Source organism: Buteo buteo, chromosome 4 (genome assembly GCF_964188355.1).
Source record: "Buteo buteo chromosome 4, bButBut1.hap1.1, whole genome shotgun sequence".
Classification (NCBI taxonomy): Eukaryota; Metazoa; Chordata; class Aves; order Accipitriformes; family Accipitridae; genus Buteo; species Buteo buteo.
In genome coordinates, this window is record NC_134174.1 from 11252747 (window position 1) to 11274255 (window position 21509).

At 37.5% G+C, this 21509-nt stretch overlaps 1 protein-coding gene across 3 annotated transcripts in view; it reads left to right on the top strand.

The window, feature by feature from the left end:
- The window catches only part of CACNA2D1 (calcium voltage-gated channel auxiliary subunit alpha2delta 1), a 431292-nt gene extending 415064 nt beyond the window's left edge, over positions 1 to 16228 (top strand). For 2 of the 3 annotated variants that reach the window (XM_075024734.1, XM_075024735.1), the window contains 2 exons: positions 3021 to 3103; positions 11579 to 16228. In XM_075024734.1, coding sequence (XP_074880835.1) covers positions 3021 to 3103; positions 11579 to 11695 — 200 coding nt within the window. In that variant the 3' untranslated portion in view covers positions 11696 to 16228. The remainder of the gene's footprint in view (positions 1 to 3020; positions 3104 to 11578) is intronic. The other variant, XM_075024736.1, reaches the window with a different exon arrangement.
- Positions 16229 to 21509: the final 5281 nt, after the last annotated feature.

Below are 21509 nucleotides of genomic sequence, written 5' to 3' on the forward strand. Positions count from 1 at the left end.
ATTTAGTAGTGTGGATTGATTTTTGGCTATGATATACTGGAATATATTTGGAAAAAAATGGCCTGTTTATGTACATATTAGTAGCACGATTGCCACTGGAGAACTTGAAGCAGCAGATATTTGTGGGTGATATCTCAAAGCATCTGAGGCAGCAGTCATTGAGGTAGAGAGCAAAGCTGTTATTTGTGAGGACTTAAATAGAAATGGGCTCACAGGAACTTAATGAAGTTTCCAAAAGGCAGATGCAAAGTCTTGGATCCAGGACAGAATAACGACATGCAGCTGGACAGAGTGCCTAGAAACAGCTTTGCAGAGAAGGACTTGAGTGAGGAACATGATGGACAAGAAGCTGAACATCAGTTGGCACTATGCCTTGCAATAAAGAGGGTCAGTAACATCCTGGACTATGTTAGCTAGAGTATAGTCAGCAGGTTGGGAGAACTGATCCATCGCATCTCTCCAGCAGTAGTCAGCCCACATCTGGAGTGCTGTGTGCAGTTTGGGGCTCCCCAGTACCACAGTGACATACTGGAGGAAGTCCAGTGAAGTGCCACCAAGGTGGTTGGCATCTGGAGCACAGGACAGGCAAGGGGAGCCTGAGAGTCCTGGGTTTGTTCAGCCTTTAGAAAAGACAAGGGTATGCCTGTCTAGAGAAATAACAAAAAAGGGTGACACCAAGGTAAGAGTGTTTGGTCCTGAAAAGTTGGGATGCTGCACTGATGCCTGCAACATGGAGGTGAAGTGATGGAGGAACTTTAGTGTGTGCTCAGTGCCAATAAGAACTGCTTATTTCTTGTGGAAACTGCTTTAACCATCAAAGGCTAAAATTTATCCAGCTGCTAGCATAGAATTTCTTCAGAGCTGACTGGAGACATAGGTGGCATACATGCTGAGCAGAGCCCTTGCAACACATGCATTAAAATTAAAAGCATGTGAAAAGTTACTCTAATTTACAACCACCTTCATGCCAATCTCTGTGCCTTTAGCCTGTTCACTCCAGTAGCTACCTATGGGTGATGGTGATAGAAATACATAAAACCAACATACACATATTCTAGGCCAGGAGAAATTCACCTCGATTTTTCTCTGCTATATATGCTTGAGGATAGCATGCCAGAGATGGTAAATCAAATCATAATTTGTATTATTATGACAGAATATGGAAAATGATTAGTAACTCCTTTGTCCATGTCAGGAAGTTAGTTGAGACAGCCTCTCCCATTCCTGAAAGAAAAGCAGGTGGTAGTAGAGATGACTGTGTTTCTTTGGCAAAAGCAACGCACTCATTGCTACATTAATAAAACTCGAATTCCATCTACGCTTGGGCTGAAAAGGAAGTTACATTGGGGTGGAAGCGATATCCATGTCATCACAGAACTATGTAAACACAGCCAAATATTCTAATTGGCCCCAGTCCATGACAGTTTGATTAACTGTTGCCACTGTCTGAATTTATAGACAGCACTTGCTATAGAAAATGAAGCACGTTTGATGGGAAATGGGCACATGATTTGCATTTCCTTGTGGGGCCCAAACCTTCTAGAAAGCAGTAAATGACCTCAAATCACAGCCAGAGCAGCTGGGTGGGCTTATATTGACTAAATGAACTATTTTATTTTTGTTCCAACTGTGCAGTACTAAGCTATTCTCTCTTTTATATAACTAAGATACATTGTGAAATGCAGATGTAGCATAGCATCACACAAGCAGACAGAGTGACCTTTGGGTGCTATTCAGATGGTTATTATTAGACTCTGCTTCCTTCTGGCTGGTACAGCTCTGCTTGTGCACATGGTCTTTTAGAAAAATATTTCTACGTTTCGACTTCCCTTTCAGCTGGGCCCTGGCAGAGGGAAGGGGAGCTGAATCTGATAACATCTGAATGAAGACAGATGTAGATCTGTAGAACAATTCCCCGTCCTCTTGCCTTCTCTTCCACTGGGCATCTCCGCTCATCGCAGTGAAGTTCCTGTAGTACTCCACAGTAGTGCATGAATAGGATTGCTTCAAGTATGAGTTAGACTAAGATAGGTAACGTTTTGGTGCTCAATTTTCTTAAAAACACTAGCTTAGCTTTAATGAGTGTACTACCAAGAGTGGAATAAAAAAAGCTTAACATACTGAATGGTAATATAAGCAGGCTCCAACAGAAGATGGTTTTGCAGTTTACCATATCTGTACCTTTCAAGTATGCTTCAATGACTTGTGTCCCTTGTTAGCTTGTGGCAAATGTGAATTATAGTATTTATACTTAAATTCAGAGATGTAAGCTAAAGAATTACCTCGTGTTTACAGTTAGCTAATTAAGAGCATGTCACTGCTCCCATTTCTAGCCTGCTGTTCTGGTGTTAGTTTGGACAGCATTTTCTCTGTCTCCCTTCATTGCTGAAATGCTAATGAGATCTGATTAGGTTTTCTGTCATTCACTATCAAAGCTGACAGTGGGATGATCTTGTCTATGATATTTGTGGTAATATAGGTGTACACATAGTAAAACCAGTAGTTCTTATATGCCTTCCTGCAATTTTCAGCCCGTATATACCATTACTTCTCCAAACAGGCTTTTTCACTTTTACTGTGTATCTTCATTTTGGCAGAATAACTCGATGGTAACATGTGCTATAACCAATCAGCACCACTGAAACTCTAATACTTTATCAAATAATTTCTGTAATATTTATGCAATGGTAATAAAAGCAATACAGAAAATCTTAAAAAACCTCAGCTTTTATTTTTATTTTGTGTATGGTTCTGGAAGTACTGGTTCTAAAAAGTCATGTGGGAAGTTTATTTTCTTGATTAAAGCAGTGTAAAAAAAAAGGGTATTTGATTTTGATTTATCTGGACAGTTGGGTTGGTTTGGTTTTCTTTAATTTGAACAAGGAACTGTGACTATTGATGTTTATTTCAGTACTATCTGAATTAGCATAAAACTTCTCTCTCAAAAGTAAAACCAGAATGTTAATCCTGCTAATGTACGATGCACAAAAAACAGTCATGCTCCTTAACCAGAGAAACAGATGAAGGGCCAAATCCTTGTGAAATGGTCAAACAACCTAGATACAGAAAGGGTCCTGATGTCTGTTTTGATGAAGCCAAACAGGTAAAATGGAAGTTGTAAGACTTTTAAGACTATCTTTAAAAACAATTGTTGAGCTGTTTTAGAAGAGCAGTGAAAATTATGTTTAAGCGTACCTTGATGCCTGATAACCTATCTATCACTAAACATACTGTTCACTCTAGACCATAGCCACTCTATTTCAAGTATCCCATGATTAACATAAAATTAACAGCTGCTTTCTTATCTGCCTTTCCTATAACCATTGCACTTTCACACATGATTCCCACTTAAAAAAAAACCATCAGCGAGCATAAAACTGATGGTCTCTGTACAATGATGTGAAATTCAATTCTTCTATGTCTTTCACGAATAGATGATAATCCTGACTTAGAAGTAGTATTTTTATATTAGAGTTTCCAAATATTATTTAAGGTGTTGTTAAATGATTGAAAACAGTATATCTGGTTTATGAAATTGTTCCTCTTAGAAATTATCCAAATGTGTATTGATCTTAGGTCACATTCTTAACAGGTATAAGAGTGCATTTCTTTACTGAAATCAGCAAAACTATGCTGTTTAGTACTCCCTGTATTGTATACTTTACAGTTTTGAAGGAGAAAAATCATAACTGTGCCACATATATACATTATTTTGAATATACTCTCTGTCTTACCTTTCAAAATACTGTATGAAAGGGGATATGTTGAATTCAAATTGTTCAGAATAAATTTCAAGTCAAAAAGTACTGAACAGGGAAGTACCTGCCATTATATAAAATAAATATTCTTTAAATGCATTTGTAATGCCTCATCCCATTTCTGCAAAGGAAAGATTGTCCAAAACTAGTGCAGTTAGCTGGCTATAGCTGCTGTATACCGAGTTTTGTTCCAGTATATTCTCTGCTTTACTTTAATGAGGCACAATTACTGAGATGTCAGTAGTGTTAAAAAAGTCCGGACAGTCGGTATTCAATGCATTTTTCTAGTAATCAAATTTCATTTTTGAAACAGAGGTCTGCTTACTGGCCAACAAAGGTTAAACAAAGTTGAAAAAACATCCAAAAGCTATTTGGCTATTGTAAATATTCCAAATCATCCTGATAGGATTGTGTGTGAAAGTACAACTCTTGCTCACTAGCTTGATGTGCTAATCAGTGTGTAAGTCATGTGTTTTGTAACAGTGGATTGTTTTGGTTAAGTTTATTTGCAAAATTTGCTGTGAATCTCTTGCTCTTGGGTGGATGCTTTCACATTAACTCTGCTAACTGCCAGCAATCTGCATGATATCTCATCTTGTATGTCTTTTTTTCTGTGTTTTCTTTCCTTTCCTCTACTTGCTACTTTGCCCGTTATTAATAGGATCAGCCTATATGCACAACGAGTCGTGCCTCTGCCATGACGTCCGCTCCTATCTTCATTTTTCTGCAAGTTTTCATGTGGTGTGGATGGTCAGTTACTTTCTCTAATTTTTTGTTTTGTTCTTGGCTTAAAAAATTAGCAGACTTTTTTACTTACTGAGCATACAAAAGAAAACAGAATGAAGCGAGTCCCAAAAGCAGCAATCTGGAGCAAATTACTCTTGCAATATTAAGGGAAATTAAATATGAAAAAACTCTGTCTGGAGCCTTATAAATCACAATTACAGAACACAAGGGCCTCTCCCATAGCAAATACAAAGACACGGGAACCTGTTGGGTTTATATGGTTGGCTCTTTGAGATTGCACATGTACCAACTGAGTCAGTGTCATTCCCTTCAAAACATTTTTCCCTTGTCCCTGTTAAAATGAAACAGAAGAAGAAAGTTTTCTGCACAGAGACAAACAAAGGTACAAAGTAATTACAAGAGACTATAATACCTGTGAAAATAAAGCTGTACTTAGGGATAGCAAGGGTAAGTGTTGCTATTGGGAAGAGTAAGGAATTTTCACTGCATTCAAATTAACACAAGTGTTGATGGAAGGTAATAGTGTGCATCAATTTGGTTAAACTATGAATTCAGTAAAATCATATTTTTTACTTTTTAATTTTTTCCAAGCTAAACATGTTCATTGCCTAATTGCAGTAGATGGTGTTTTTTTTCTTCTGGTGAAATACATGGATACATGAAGTCCTGCATGTTGAGCTAGTGCAGACTCGGGGGTTCATAACGAAAGCCTTGACATTTTAGATTTTGTTGCATTTAATGGTGTGAGAGTGTGCACTGCTGTGCTAGTGACGTGTATGCAAGAGAACTGCTGATCTAAAGAGAATAAAATTCATGACCTTTTACACTGGAGGGCTTTCTGATCAATATTATTACTCAGAAAACCACTAGAGGGAGATACTAACATATCTATCAAAGCCAACATGAGTGGCAGAAATGGACACTTAGAGGTCATTTTTCACAGTTAGTGTAGTAAAATACTGAAAAGTCTAACAATTTAGAATACTCATTTTCTCAATAATTTATATTCTCTTTATACTTGGGTGAAGGCTCAATTAATATCACTCAAACATCAGTGAAAAAAACCTTAAAGTTCTGTTTAACAGCTGTATTTGAGTAATTTTGAAGTTTCCTATTCTGTATTTAAATGATCTAATTACTAGCAAACCTAGGCACTTGCACAGCCATGGCTGAAGGTTGTAAGGAAGGGGGAAAGTCCCTTCTCCCAAGCCAGTGGTATTTCACATTAAAATCTAGAAGATTAACATCTCATGTTCTTACTCATGCAATTTGCTCTACTAGTAACCTTATTTTAATTAAAAGGCTACTGTGCAATGTACATAAAGCAGCAGAGACTCACCTTGAGCTGAATTCTTTGTGTCCAAAATGGTCTTTCTGCTCAAGAAGGCAAACCAAAATACTGGGAAACCCACTAAATATAATTTTAGCTGATAGACTTTTGGCAGCAGAAAGTTATAAAGGTAATTTAGTTCATCCATCCTGTTTTTAATAACTTTGTGATTTTGGAAATGAGTTCTCACTGGAAATTAATCTGTGTAGTTTTATTAAAATCACTGAAGCCAACACAGATACAAACCAGCTGATCAGGTTCAATAACGGCAGCTGTTTGGTTTTGGGGGTTTTCTTTTTTCATCAAGGATAACAAAATAGTCTTTATCACCCCCTTGAATAGCTTGCTCTTACTTTGTACATGCACACTGGTTTTGTTTCCCATAGCTGAGAATAAAGAGAACAACTCTACAAGATTTTAGCTCCTTCTGGGAATGTCTTATTTCCATCAGCTCCCAGGGATGTCAGTGGGAGCTTTGAGGGTGATTAGCAGCCCAGACAACTGTATACATCTTGGTGGGATTGGCTGTGTCCCTGATCTATGGGTGGGGAGCTGTACAGCTGTGGCAGCTTCGTGCGGTAGTCCAGACAAAAGAGGGTAACACAAAATTTGTGAAAGACCATGCATTGGAACTTGAAATGACTCTTCAGTAAAAGCAAGGGTGTTCACAGTGCAATGTGAAGCACTTAAAATATATGCTTATACAAGGTGTAAATTTTGAAGTAACCAGTTGATATCAAAGGGCAGATCAGAAGCTCTTTGGCAGCTATTGCTGTTTTATCCTTTTTATAGTCAGTGTAGCACAATGGGTTCTGATAAATTATTAAGGTTTCAAGACGAAGTTTTAGTACATTAAATAGTTATAGTGTACTTCTAAATGAGTAGCAAATATGTTTATAGACATAGACATGTACGTGTATGTATATATGTATTTATCTTTCCATGAGTGTCTTCAAAATTTTGGACTGTCCCTGCCTTCAAGGAAATTTTGATATATAGCAATGAGTATGTGGGTTTGATACCTAACAATGAATATATGGTTTTATAAAAGCATTCATTTCCACTCTGCAAGTGCTGAATAATTTCCACAGTGTGTGATGTTGTAAAATAACCCTCTCTAGAGTTATTATAGTAAGGCATGACATGAAGGAGATGACATTTAGATTTGATGCCTCTCTACCTCAAACATGCAAGGAAATTTGACACGTGACTTATTAATGCAAGAAATGTGATACGCTTCTAATGAAATGAAACTGGCTAAAGAGGATTCTTTCCAATTTCTTTTCCAATTCTTTCTCTCCTCAAAGAGAAATAACATACAGAATATTATTTTGAAGACAACAAAGAGAGGACTTTCAAATGGATCTGTTGGTTATTCAGGTTTTCTCTGTGACTAATGTAGCAGTGACTAATGTCATGGGCCGGAAAATTTCAGTGGAACTGCTTAAAAATAGTTTAGTGTCTAGTTGCACTGGCAGAGGTAAAGGTAAGATAAGGTAAAGATAAGACAAATTGATGCTATATAATTTGTTACAAGAAATCTCAAAACCAACATTTACAGGAAACAGTTGAGTAGTTTTCTTAAAGCTCAGGAATAGGGGTAGTGTTTTCAAAAAACACATTTTGAAGACCATTCAAAACTGATGTTTTGCTCAATCTGGTTCCAAATTAATGATGGAATCCCACTCATTTTCATAAAAGTGTTGCTTTTTTGAATTTATGTAAATCAGCATGTAATCAGACTTTCTTTTTTTTTTTTTTTTTTACATTTCTTGTAATTTTCACAACAGTTAAAGCACACAAGAAAATTACAATGTGCAATGCTGGGGAGGAAAAGTAATTTAGATAGGATTTACTGTACCTTCTTTGCCACTACTGTTTTTGTCTTGGCTTAGGACACAAAAGAATAACTGATTCCAGAGAGAATATTTAGAAATTGTTGGCAGAACTGCTGGTTTACCACTGTAAATTGGTCTACAAACCTCAGAAATTCAATGTGACTTTGATCAATATGAGGTTAAAATCTCACCAGCCTTGAAATATGTGTATAAACCTTGTGTACTTTTGTCTAGTACAGTTTAACTGTCATTCATAATAAGAAGATGGATGCTTAAGCTTCCTGTGTGAGGCTTCCAAGACATTCTCCACTGTTGTGAAGTCGTGAATCCTTTAAAAACTGCTCTGTGTAGTCTTAGGGAGAGAGCAAAAGATATTAAAATATTTCTTTTCAATCCAATAGGAATATTACATGGTATAACTATTGAATGTGAAAGCAGTGCCCATAAATTGTGGTGGTGTAGTTTTAAAAAAAACCACTCAGAAAGCAAATAGAAATGGGCAACAGAATGGAGAGTTTTTTTCAAGTACACATAGTGGTAGGATTAATTCAACGACATAATTTACACAATATTTGATCTAATGCAGTGGTGACATGAAAGCTGAGTACTGTATAATTCTGTGTGTGGAGGTCCATCTACTCTGTATCCATACTGGATGCCATTTTCACTGTAATGATATTTCCCCCTTCCTATTATGCACAATTTTAAGACCTTCAGTTTACTTCTAACTTACTCTCCAGACATTTCCCCTCTGTTGGAAAATTTTAAACCTCATGCTTTAAACTATTTCTTCAAAGGTGATTCTTCTAAGTAATTTCAGTGATAAAAATCTTAAATACCAAGAGGTAACATGAAGTACTGTTCATTGAATTCATGTGAGAAGAAACTGATAATTCTCTTTTTGATGGTACTCACTGTGAGGAAGAAGCAGAGTTATTTTTAGGTGCTTTGAGTAGAAATAAAGCTACATGACAAGACACAATGCAGATGCAAAAAGTGACAGAGCCAAACTAAATAAACCAGAAAGTTCAGTGCATCTTCAAATCTTAGCATCCTACTCCAAATCTGGTGCAGCAGAGTTCACTTATGACTTACTTCTTGACCGGAAACCTTAGGATTTTTGAACTTTTAGAGTGCAATCAACTAAAAAAAAAAAAAATTGAAGCAAAAATTCTAGAACTAAATTATAAAGCTAACAGATGACAGAGACATGTCTGGAAATGGCTACTATTGATACAGAATGGCAGCTAACATAAGCTATTTGCTTTATGACAAAACTAATTTTTTTTTTTATTTTCTTTCTGAAGAACTTGAATGCTGGTTTTTGGGGTTTTTTTTTGTTTGTGTTTTTTTAATATCCAAGTTTCTAAAGGAGACTGTTGGTGAATGCTATAATTCCTGAAGATGTATTGAGTCTAATTTGTCTGCTTTATCTGATTTTCTGTATATTTATTCCAAACTGATTCTGATTCCTCTGACCTCTCCGCTTTAAAGAATGTATTGTGTGTGGTGGGAATCTCATTAAAGCCTTCACTCCTTAAAACTGACACAAAGAACTCATTGAAGTCCTTTGCTATGCCCTGTAATCCCCAAGTTCCCTCTTTACAACTCTGTTATCAAGCAGTTTCCTTAACTCCGCATTTGACTTTGTGCTTTTGATTTATTCAAAACTTTCTGCTATCATTTTCAGCATATTTTGCAGGGAGGTCATAAAAAGTTTTTTATCAGCCCTCTTAATTTCCTGTTTATATCTAATCTGCCATTGTTATGAGCTTTCCTGTTCAGCCCACTTGAGTAAACTCGATTTCTTAAATACTGATTTTTTCCCTATGACAGTGTACTTAATTTCCCTACTGATTCATGCAGGGGTGTTTCTTTGAGGTTTTGGATTTGATTTTGGGTTTATTGGGGTTTTTTTTGGCGGGGGGGCTGGTGGTTTTTTATTTTTGGGGGGCTTGGGTTTTGGGGGGAGGGAGGTAGGGGGGTGGTTGGTTGGTTATTCTAATTGTGGCATTCATTTAAACTGCATATCTAATGCAATATTTCTAAATATTCTTCTGGATCCTTGTGAGGGACTTGCTTTTTGAGATGCTTCTAGTTTTTTTCCTGCTTTCTGGTTTTTGTTTGTTAAGGTTTTTTTGCTCTTTTCTTGGCTTTGGAGTTGTTGGGGGTTTTTTAACTGCTTTTGGTAATTTTCATATATTTCCCTTTCTTGAAATTGGTATCTTTTGTTTTGGATTTGTTTGGCCTGATCTCTCACACAACAATGCTAAATCCTATTGCATTGTTGTCTAAGGAACTACTAGAACTATACTAGAGCTATACAGAGCAGCTCTCCACTAATAATTCTGAAGAGGGCCCCATGCACCACTAAAGGTTCAAAGACTGTTTGTTCCAAAAGGCAGTCATTTATCATATCCAAAAATGGGATCTCTACATTTCTTTTTGATAAGGCATCAATCCAGTCTATATGTGCCTTCTCTAATCCCACATAACAGTTAATGATTGATATTGTCACTTTGATCGGGTGGTCCACAGTGCAATCCTAATATTACATTTTTATTATTAGACTCTGCAATTTCCTACCCATGGAGATTCCATCACAGTTACCTTTTCCTGTAATACTTTTATGCTATTACAATTTGTATTATCCTTTACAGACTACCTGTACTACTGCTTTCTGTTGTAAAACCTTTTTAAATTCTGTGCCAGCAGCCAGGCGCTGTTACTGTCACGGTGCAGTCTCTCCTTCCCTGCACATGTTCCTCCTGTTTAAGAAGTTTCCCCAGTTCCTAGTACACCTACGTCCCTTCCCACCTACACTGTTGTCTTGTCCTTGGAGGCTTGGCATCTCCTGGAAAATGGGAAATGTCTTTTTATACTATGGGTACAGAATACAGTGAAAATAAGAGGAAGACCAAATATTTTCAGCCTTCAGAGCTACCCATGAATCTCAGACTCAGTGGACAAAGCGGTGCGGGGGATGGCTGGAACATCGCCCTGGTGTTTTAGGCAGCTAAACATAGATTGTATCAGTCCTGAGAAACAAGGTGTAAAGACGTTACAGACTCCAGAACAGGTATCAAATGTATTTCAGCCAGACTAATGAATACATCCATAATGTGAAAGATATTATGCATTATAGGCAAAGTGGGACCAAATAATAGCAATTAATGGTAAAGAGGAATGGGGAAAAGAGGTGTGATTGCTGTGTGGCGTAATGAATAGTTAGGTCCGCTGATGCGTGACATAGTGGTGCAGCTCAGAGTGAGCCCTCAAACTGGAGGGTGTCTTCTCTACAGACTGCATCAAACATGTACAAAAAGCCAATAGAAAATTCGGTTCTTATACTTGAATACAGGATCAGAAAGAGAGAAAGGATATTCATTCTCTTTGATCATATCTTCACCTGCAGAGCATACTCATTTTAATGTGAGATCGAGTTGATGAAATGGACATGAACATATTCTGGTATTTGTTTTCTAATCTTGAAAAGTTAACCATTCTTCCATCTTTCCTTACAATAAAGTGATTCTAGAAATCTCCAAATCAATGTAATTTTAAGGAATATAGATGTGTTTTACTGGGGCCCCTAGATATATCCCATAGCATTTCTTGTTTGGTTGTGTAAGTATTCCATCTAGTTCATGAGTGACTGCAGTAAGCCTTGTAAGCATTTAATCCTCCCGTGTTTATAGTTAACGTAGTAAATGCCACTCTTTGTATCAAAAATCAGACAAACTTCCAGGAATTATTTTGCTGTTATTTTAGGCAAAATAACATATATAAGACCAAAAAGGAAGCCTCAAGGATAGTTCAAAGTGTCGGAGACTAAATTGCAGATTCATTCTCAGGAAATGTAATTGTATTTAATGTTAAATGGTTTCTTCTTTTCTTGTCAACAGGAAGATTCGGCCGACTGCGGTGGTGTCTCTGGTCTGAGTCCATCACTGTGGTCTATGGTAGGAATTCAGTTGGTCCTGCTTTGGCTGTTATCTGGCAGCAGACACTGCCAGTTATGACCTTGCTAAACCAAAACCTGCATAACTTAATCAAGACCCGGCCAAAACAATAGCCTCAGTTTCATTTTAAAAAGGGTCAGCTATTCAGACAGCAGCAGAACAGCAGTGCTCGTGTCTGGTTATCACTTGTTGTGAGACTCATAAAGGCACCCACGGTGGCTGCATGTTGGAGTGTCGGATCCTTAAACGTGTGTGAATGCTGCATCATCTATGCCATCCGAACAGAATTCTGTACGTGCTCCATTGGGGAATCTAAGATTATTATTTTGTTTGTTTGTTTGTTGTTGTAATCTTGATGACTTCATGTAAAAGGGCTCCCCTAACAATAGCTTATGTATATGATTTTCATTTCTTTTAAGCTTTGGATATCTTGAAGTTTTATATTCTTTTACATGAACAGTTACTTAAAAAAAAACAAAACAAAACAAAAAAGAAAATGCACTCCCCAATATTATTACTAGCACCATGTTGGCTGCTTTGAACATCAGTTTTGTCCAAACTAGTCGAGTAAAATGAAAATATTGGCTAGTCTTCATCAGAAGTTCAGCATGATTAAAATATTTATGATGAGTGGTTCATTCTTCCAAAATGAATCATGTAGCCAGCTAAGTTTTGGTAGGTTGGTAACTTGTTAGTTTAAAGGAAGAAAGGAAGGAAGGAAACTTCTGTTTTTAAAAATATAAAGGTGCTTGAGAGTTTAACTAAAAAGTGATTCTCATCTTAAACTTGGTGTCATCTTCTGTCAGAAAAATGTTAATTTCAATGTAATATTCACCTTCTTTTCACAATGCAGTTATATATAAAGCTAGTAGAATCCTTCAAAGGCTCAAACAAAAATGCTTGTGAATAAAAAATGTCTTTGTGATATTTGAACGTTGGTTTCCAAGGGTATTTTGCATGATGATGATGCTATGTTATTGTTTTTCAGTTTGTTTTCTTTGATGGTAGAGTATAGTCCATTGAAAAGGTAACTGAGTGAATCTTTTATTGTGTGAGAAACTGAACATTGCAATGTGTTGCAATCAAATCATATTAAATTATATTATGAAACAGAGCTCTGAATATACTGTGCAATGAAAAAGCTGAGAAAATAGGGTAAATTTAGCTATCCTAACAAAAGGGTTGAGTTGGATTTTTTACAGAATAGTGATCTCACATGAAAACCTGTGTACAGATATTTTAAGTATATAAAAATCAGATTTAACACATTTATTTTTGGAAGTATATGTTCTCTAAGGTTCATATCAGGTTCCCCCTTTGTTTCCTTCATATAAAAACACCCATAGTATAAAAACTTCTGCTGTAGCTATTTATTATTGAAAATAGCATATTTAACAGCAAAATGTCCTGGTTGCTGAGATTAGGAAAAATCTAAACAAATGGGGAGCCTTGAATCTATATGTATGCACATTGATACTTGATTGTGAATAATAAATTTAGAAGTTGTTTTTATACAACCTCATTGGTGATACAGATTGGTGCAGTAAATTACAATATTACAGTGTAGCATAGTGTTGATGCAAAATATGATTTGCGCTTTTTTTCTAGTTTTCAGAACTAAACAGTATTGCAAGACAGCTAAACCGATGAATGTGCAACTCTGCTGGTATTGTACAATTCTGCTAACAACTGCAATATGCAAAGATTAACATGGCACTATACACTAGCTCTTTAAAAAATAAGAAAATGCAAAGCATTGGTATGTATATGCTGGCAATTGATTGATATAATTTTGATCACGCCAAAAGCTTAAAGAAATAATTGGGCATGCATTAATATCCTATGAAAACTGAAGCAGCTACTTAAAGCCATGGCATGGCTTAAAAGATCAGATGTCTCCTGTAGTTGTACCCATGGCTGGCTCATTGTTTTTCTCACGTACCTTGGCTCCAGCTATGTATTTTCTCATGTTTGGGAATACAGTGAGTGAAAAAAATAAAACCTGCCCTTTTGTTCAGTGATCAGATTTAGCTTCTTAAAAAAATATCTCTAGTAAAGTCATGGGGTTAAAAGTACATTTAACTGTGTTGGATGACTTCAGGTCCTCCTCGGGGAAGGTGAGCTAATTTTGATAATATGGGTGAAGATAATCTTGGAGCTCTACCTTCTAGTCATATTACTGCACTTCTCTTCATCCTATCGCTAGTTACCACCTGATAAAAAATGGGTTTGAGTCTTTCTAATGCTGAGACTGCACCCTGTGTTTTTCCTTAACATGGTCAATTGAAATTTTATGGGAGGAACAAGTTTTGTAGGATTAGGCCAATACTTACTACACTCATAGCTTTTACTCTAAGATACATAAATATATATTAGTTTGCATTTTGCTCTTTCAATTTCTTGAAAGATTGTCAGTATATTAAGTTCTTTATAGTTTTCACTTAGTTTCCCAAAAGAAACCCTTCATGGAAAAGTTACATTATTTAACATTTTGGAACAATTTGCTTACGCTGGTAGGCCATAATTTGAGGTACTTAATAAACGTTTGATTAGAGCCTGTAGGAAAAAAGAAAGATGGTACAAAGCCATGCTGCCACAAAAAACAACCGTGGCTTTTGCTCTCATCTGACTTCCCTTAGAGTGCTCAAATACAAAAGGAGGGAGAAGCCCATGCCATGCAGACACATTAGCCTTCTTGGGTTATCCAGAGAGGGAAATGTCCTTTGTTCCTCTCCTCTACCCCTCTATATGACCTGAAGAAACATGTTTCTGTATAAACACTTAGCCTTCCTGCCAATATACCCATCTGATAGAAAACTCAGGATCTGGCCCTCCCAGAAGGGCTTAGTACTGTCCCCATAGAACTCAATACTTTAAAAAGGAAAAAATGAAATTTTGGCTTCTTTTTGCAGAAAGGAATATATATTTTGATTATACCCAAGTGATGGTCAAGATTTTTGAAAATGCACTACCTAGATATCTGCAAATTACAAAACACAGATAGAAAATGCAATGTGAACTTTAGCTGTCTCAAAATATAAATACCAGTCTGTTGGAAATAACTTGCATGAATAAATACATATCCTCATGCAGAAGAGTATCCTTACTCTCACATAATGCATAATAGTCATCTTCTCTTGTCTGTGAGAGAAGAAACTTGGTCTGAGGCTTTAAATTGAGACATTTTCAAATTAGAATATGTTGTAAAAAGTTTTGGTTTTTTTTAAAGCCAGATAAAAAGCTCTGTTGATATTTGCTCAGATCCTTTAAATAGCACTAAGGGAACTGTTGGGACTGTTTCAGTTTACACAGAAGTCATGCAGCCTATTGTATGTCTGACAAATAACCACCATTAAAGTTGTTAGAGCATGGTACTGTGCAAAACATGATCTGAGGACTTAACATGAAAGGTTTCTTTCTAGTATCATTTAAACAACCAGCATTACTGCCAAAACACTGACCGTGGTCCATATTTGTAACAGGTTTTTAACATGACATAGCAGGTTTGATTGACAAGATTTTTAGGTCCTGTACCTTTAAGACTTTAGTATGATCTTTTTCATGTTTCTAATGCTTGAGGCTTTACTGCTTAACTTGACAAAAAACAGCGTTGCTGCCATTTGTAAGTTTTCCTATAATATTCCTTTTACTAACTTAAAAACTGGCCTTACTGGGTTCAAATAGGCAGTATCCCTTTTAAGTGACCTTTGCAACCCAAGTGTTACTTGCTGTGGTTCAGAGTTTTTCGGTATCACTGAAGAGACTTTAAGACCTTTTGTTCCCATTACACTTAAGCTCAGAAAACGTGCTTAGTATGTCTTAATTTCAAAACACAACCTCAGTCCCACCGGTCCTACAAATTCAGATGCTAGCACACTGGTTATTAAGAAGGGTATTAATGCCTACAAGGCACTGCAACGCACTCGGGTATTTTTGAAATGTCGACTGAAGGTGAAATCTTAATAACTCCTTCCTTAGGATAAATTTTACCCTAGCTTCATCAGACATCCAAGCCTTTAACAAAGGCCAGATTTATTATTATTTTTTTCATACCACAATGTTAATATTGTTAATACTCATTGTACACTACTGTAAAAAGATTAAAACAAAGTGTCTGAAAGCAATTCAAGAGTTTTGAAAAGTTAGCCTCACCCTCTTCCCGGCTACTTGCATCTGTCCTGTTTATGGTTTAAAAGAAAAACATCATCTTGAAGAAATATTTTCACTGAGGCTAAAGGGATACTGTCTTGTTCAGATGCCATGAAATTGCGATTGTGATCTGACAAAGCTGTCTTCTTTTCTTGTGTTGTATGGAATGTCTGGATCATGCTTTCTGGGATATTTTTATTGAAATGCTCAGTGTGCGTTTCTGCAAAAGAAGACTTGGTTGCTTTTACAAGGCAAGCAGGTCTTTCTCCCTTTTCTTGTGTTCTCTTGACACTTTTGTGGAACTTAACAAGCCTGGAAAAATAATTTTTTGTAAAAATTTGTACAATAATGTTATAAAAAAGTTTATAATCCTAGAACTGTTGTGTTAATTCTTGTGCAAAAACAGTATATTCAGAATAAAAGTTTATCATTTAAAATCAATAACTACTTTGATTGTTCACTCTGTGTAATAAAAACATGTAAATAAGAGCCTACATAATTTGCTATATAATACTTCTGAGTTTGCTCTATCATTGCACCCAAGTGTCTGAAAGAGATATTTTCCAATGTGGAGACAGTGACTTAACACAGTTCTTATTGGGGTTCAAAGTAGGATGTGCAGCACGCCCTCATTTCTGGTTCATTTGTGGCTGTGAAAATTTCAAAAAAGTGAAAAACTGTAACCCACGAAAACTAAGAGTCTTTAAAGCACTCAGTAAAATAATAGTCTGCAAAGCATCTGAAGTAGCCCTGTTGTTCTGAAACAATTGCTTTTGGAAGGATTAGCATTTACTAACTCATAAACATTGATGAAGTCCAAGGGTTCATTCACATGGAGAAGCAGAATAAAATCAGATGGCTCAGATGGGTGCTGCCCAAGTTGTTGCCCCACCTCTGACAAAGATTGCTGCACGATTTATGAACCAGCTTCTGTACTGCTGCCGTTCTCAGCTTAGCCATTACATTCGAAGTGGAACTATGTACCTTAACGAACAGGCTTGAAATGTTCAGGAGCTGCTTCACTGGGTTTTCGGACTTACTGTGGTGGCACTGGCAATCTCCGTCAGAAGGGCAGGGCAGACGGCTGCAAGTGGTAACTGCTTTAGAACTGATCTTAATCCTTGACTGCGTATGTGTCAAAGCCCAGAGAGAATGCCAGTTGTAAATTACTGCTGGATTTACCGAAACCCTGAGGCGTCAGATAAGAGAGTAAGAAATCAAATGCAGATCCTAATGCTGCAAAGTAACAGATCGCCCATGTGGAAATGCTACAAGGCAGCTCGTGACACTGTACATCAACATCCAGAGATTACTGGCCTCCACTAGATTAAACATTGCCGCCTAACTACATGATTACCCCCACATGCTGAACTCATTGTTTCATGTTTTCTGTATGCTGACTGCCATTGAGATGTAGAAATAAATAAACCCCCCAAATCACTTCCTAGTACACGTTTAATTTAAATTCTGCATTACAATACACTAATCATCAAGTACCAGGAGGCAACGCTCTGGGAAAACAGGTTTTTTTCCCCCACTTCTGGAACTTACAAGCATCTTCGACTTCATCCGTTTGATTTGGGAATGGCTGCACTGCAGTGAGATATTCTATACTAGTCCCTGGTGCAAACCAAGCCAGAATACCCTTGGCTTGTCATACCGTATTATTTTGAGAGATGACTTCACATTGTCCAATGCAGCTCTATTGCTGCTAACCATCTAGGAAAATCAAGAAGTTATATAACACTGATGTTACAAAAACCCTGCACTGTCACATCCGTTAGCCCAGTGCTCCTTGTAATGCTCGACTGAACAAAATGCACACCCTAAATGGTACAACATTTTCTCTGCCTGTTGCAAAAGACATTGAAAATGATGTCTTCCCTTCCAATAAGCTAGTAGGAGCTTTTGTTCCCAAAGTGTATATGGGGGAGGAAGGAAGGAAAATGAGACTTTTTCAGGAGAACGATTTTATCTAAATTCTAAGTGTATTTCTTCTAAATGTTTTATATGTATTTCTCTCTTTTCCTGATTGAGAATATCACATTCTCAGAAGCTGTCTGTTCCTTTTGAAAACTTATTCAGAAACCCAGAAGCCTTTTAGTAAAGGCTCCCCCTTTAATAGAACCCACACCTCTGTTTCTTTTGGGGTTTGAACCTCCTTTTCTTTGGATCTCACAAGCATTTTCTTGACTAGATCTCCCGTGTACATCCCATGGTTTTTAGAACAGATATTTGCACTTGGCAGTGAGTGTTTCCCTTGGGGAAATGGTAAACATGGTTGTAATTTGTCTTACCTCACTGTGGTTGGCTACAGTTAGTCATGAGTTCACTCTGCAGTGAAAAGAGTTTAGGAGCTTGCTGTATGAGCTGCTGGTCCTGCCCAGGCTTTGACCATTTGCCTTAATGATCAGAAGGTGGATTCTTAAAAAAGAATTTTCTACTGCTCTTCTAGTAGTATGCCTTTTCAAACAGAGGCCTTACCACACTAAGTAAAAGCTGCATCTGCTACTTTATTCATTAATTTTCTTTTTTTTTTTTTTACAGGCTCTTAGTGCTGCTAGTTTCTGACAGCTGTTTTGAGAAAGGAAGTATGAAATACAGGAATTCAGTGGTATTCACTCTTCCTTTACAAGAAAATCTTTTAATTATATTTTCAGTCACTGAATTAGTTATTTCATGAACAAAATAAAATGTGTGGAATTGGGAATGGAAGCTATCTCAGAATTTCCATTGTAACTTTTGGTGCTTTAAACAAGACTCTTCTTGTAATCCAGACTCTTGTGATCTCAGCCTTCATTCTGTGGCTTGATTATTTAAAAATAAATTTTTGGAGCATTGTAATACACGCACACACACTATGGAAAAGGTAATTAACATGCTTGGAACACTGACTAATAGTACTATGTTTTGGTATGTGTGGTTAGCATGTATTACTTTTGTAAGCTATTTTGAGAGTCCAAGCAATTAGTACTCACTATGGTAAGGGTTAGTCAGTTTGCCATATAAGTTCTCATATCTTCAGGAATCAATTAGCTCTAAGAGAAAATTGCAGGCAACTGAGGGTCAGCTATGCCTGGAAAGATACTTTAATACCTAATTTCAAATGGCCTGGAAATTAGGAGCATTCTCCTGTCCTGCTTATCTGTACTCTGCACAAAGGATAAGAGACTCCATATAATGGCAGAATTTGCTTTTGACGTCTTTTGGGAATTCCAGTATGGGAAATAACATGCATGAAGACTTTCAGAACCTGGGGCTAAATCCTACACAGTGGGATTCACTGGGTGAGCTGTAGGTGATTCACTAGGTGTCCGTGTCCCTAGGCTGATCAGTGGAGTTCCACACAATATAGTCAGTGGAGGAAGGAGAGATATTCAGATGACCAACCACTGGGGGTTTGATTGCAGTTGCAGCCAGAACCTTTTTACTGAAATTGAGGCATGAGGATGCTAGATCCAGAGAAAGACAGATCAAGCAGTGCAGATATATTAATTCAAAACTCGATTCTTCTGTTTTACAGATGAAGCTCGCTCCTAGGATCAAGGTCTGGGCTCAGTAAATTCCACCTAAGGGAAGACAGATGTGAGATACAGACTCTTAGCTACCAGAGAATGATACAGACTCTAACAGCCATTGCTATGCAGACATAGTGGAAGAGATGCCAAACTCCAGACCCTGAGAGAAGCTTGTTTTGGTGGCTGTGGTTGGAGCACAGTGTGGGCCAACACTGAATTCCTTCCAAAGTGGAGGGGAGGTAGTCGTGATGGTGAAGGGGATGTTACTCATCTTTTGCATTGTGTGCTTCCACTTAAAGTACTTGTCTCAAAAGTGTAAAATCTGTTTCTAATCTGTCTTTAGTCTGAGGATATCTATGGGAGAGGGAATCTGGGCACTTACGAACAGAGGCAGCAATGAAATCTAGCCTACAAGCTAGATGCCTACCTTGAATGTTCTTGCCATCCGGTTGTTGAAGAAAGGTCTACAATTGGCAAAAAAGCAAGCAGCTTTAAACTTTTATTTTCCTTTTTTTTTTTTTTAATTGTTATCACTTCATTATGGCATGAGAAGAAATGGAGAAGTAGGTAGAGCTTGAAGATTTGGAGAGTTCTGGAAAGGTTAGGTATTTCTACCTATGTAGATGGCAGGGGTGTGCAGGATATTCAGCATCAAAGTTTATGTGTTTGGGGTCCCAAATTTTGACTAAGTCATGTTTTAGTTTTTAGGTGCTATGACTTGGGATTCTGAAATTAGACAATGTTTCTGGGACATTTCTGAGTGTGGCATTTATGCCATTAATCACTTGAGTTTTTCTTTGGCTTTTTTTATATTTATGTCCAATTCCAATCTAGCAAGTCACGCAGTGTCAAGCTTTAAAATGCATCCTTTAATTTTCAGTGAATGAAAACTCTCCCCATCCACAAAAAAAGCAGTTGTGCTTAAACTTAAGCACTTAGTACTAGGAAGTCAGGTTGAGCCCCAGCTTTGGTTTTAGTAGACTATTTTATTGCTTGGAAAATGTGTTGCTCATAGATTCAACCAAATATTCCATATCCACTTGTGATTGTATCCACCTTTGCATAATCCTGTAGCTGAGGCAGTAGCATGGAAGAGGAGTGGTGACAGATTGCTTATGTTGAGGATCAGCTGGACACTGCTTTAACTGTCAGCTCGTGGTACTGTTAAGAAAGTTTTCTTTTCTTGAACCTGACTTGCTGTGCAACCAGAAATGTGCGAGTAACATGGCCAAGAGGAAAGCAGACAGGAAAGTAATTTGTAGTTACAACAGCCAGCAGAGAGGGCACGTCTGGCACCACCGTAGAGCCCGCTGCTCTCCCTGAGGTGTATCCGCCGGGCGAAGGCGACAGCCGGGCAGAGCCGGCACTGCCCGGGGATGCTCTGGGAGGGATGGGAAGAGCTGTACACCCAACTGAAGCAAACCGGTGTGTCGGTCTCTCTGTCTCCATCTATTAACAGCAGGGAGGTCAATGAGCTACATCGTATCTGAATTTTCAGATGGCTAAAATTTCACTGAGAAAAATTGCAACTGTCAGAGAGAATAGTTTCCATTGCTTCCACACCTCTTGGGGAATGTAGGTGCTAAACTAAGATTTTGAGGTATGAAGATTTTGGGGGAAGTATGCATGTGGACATAAAGATTTTTATGCCTTTTAGATACTACCCGTGAGCTTCTAAAAAGCCGCCAGTATGCTTTGCTTTCACAAGGTTGAACAGCCCCGCTGTGCTTTTCTGTGGCAGATGACATGAGTAAAGCTGTGCGTTAAAGCAACCTGCATGTGAGGCCTCCTTTGCAGAGCATGAAGGAGAACCTGAAGTGTTTTAGAATCTGTAGTTGAGTGAGATGTCTTAAATAGAAACCGGCTTTGTTCTGAATGAAAACCTATCCTGGGCACCGCACAGATAGGCACCTTTATTGTTTCCAGAAGTTGTCTCATGTAAATGGATATTCTGTTACTAGAGTGCTTTTTTTTTTTTTTTTTTAATAGCTTAAATAGCCATTTAAAAATTACAGCATAGTGCAGAATGCTATGTTTTATAGCTCAGCTGGATTCACCCTGCTGTAGCTAAGACCCTGGACTGCCTTCACCATAGCTGAGGATTTTGCCTGCAATTTATAATTCAGCGGATTTGCACAGTCCCGTGGATCCCAGAATCAAGTTCCAAAACAGTGCCGGTGATGATGACAATGGTAACAGTGGAATAG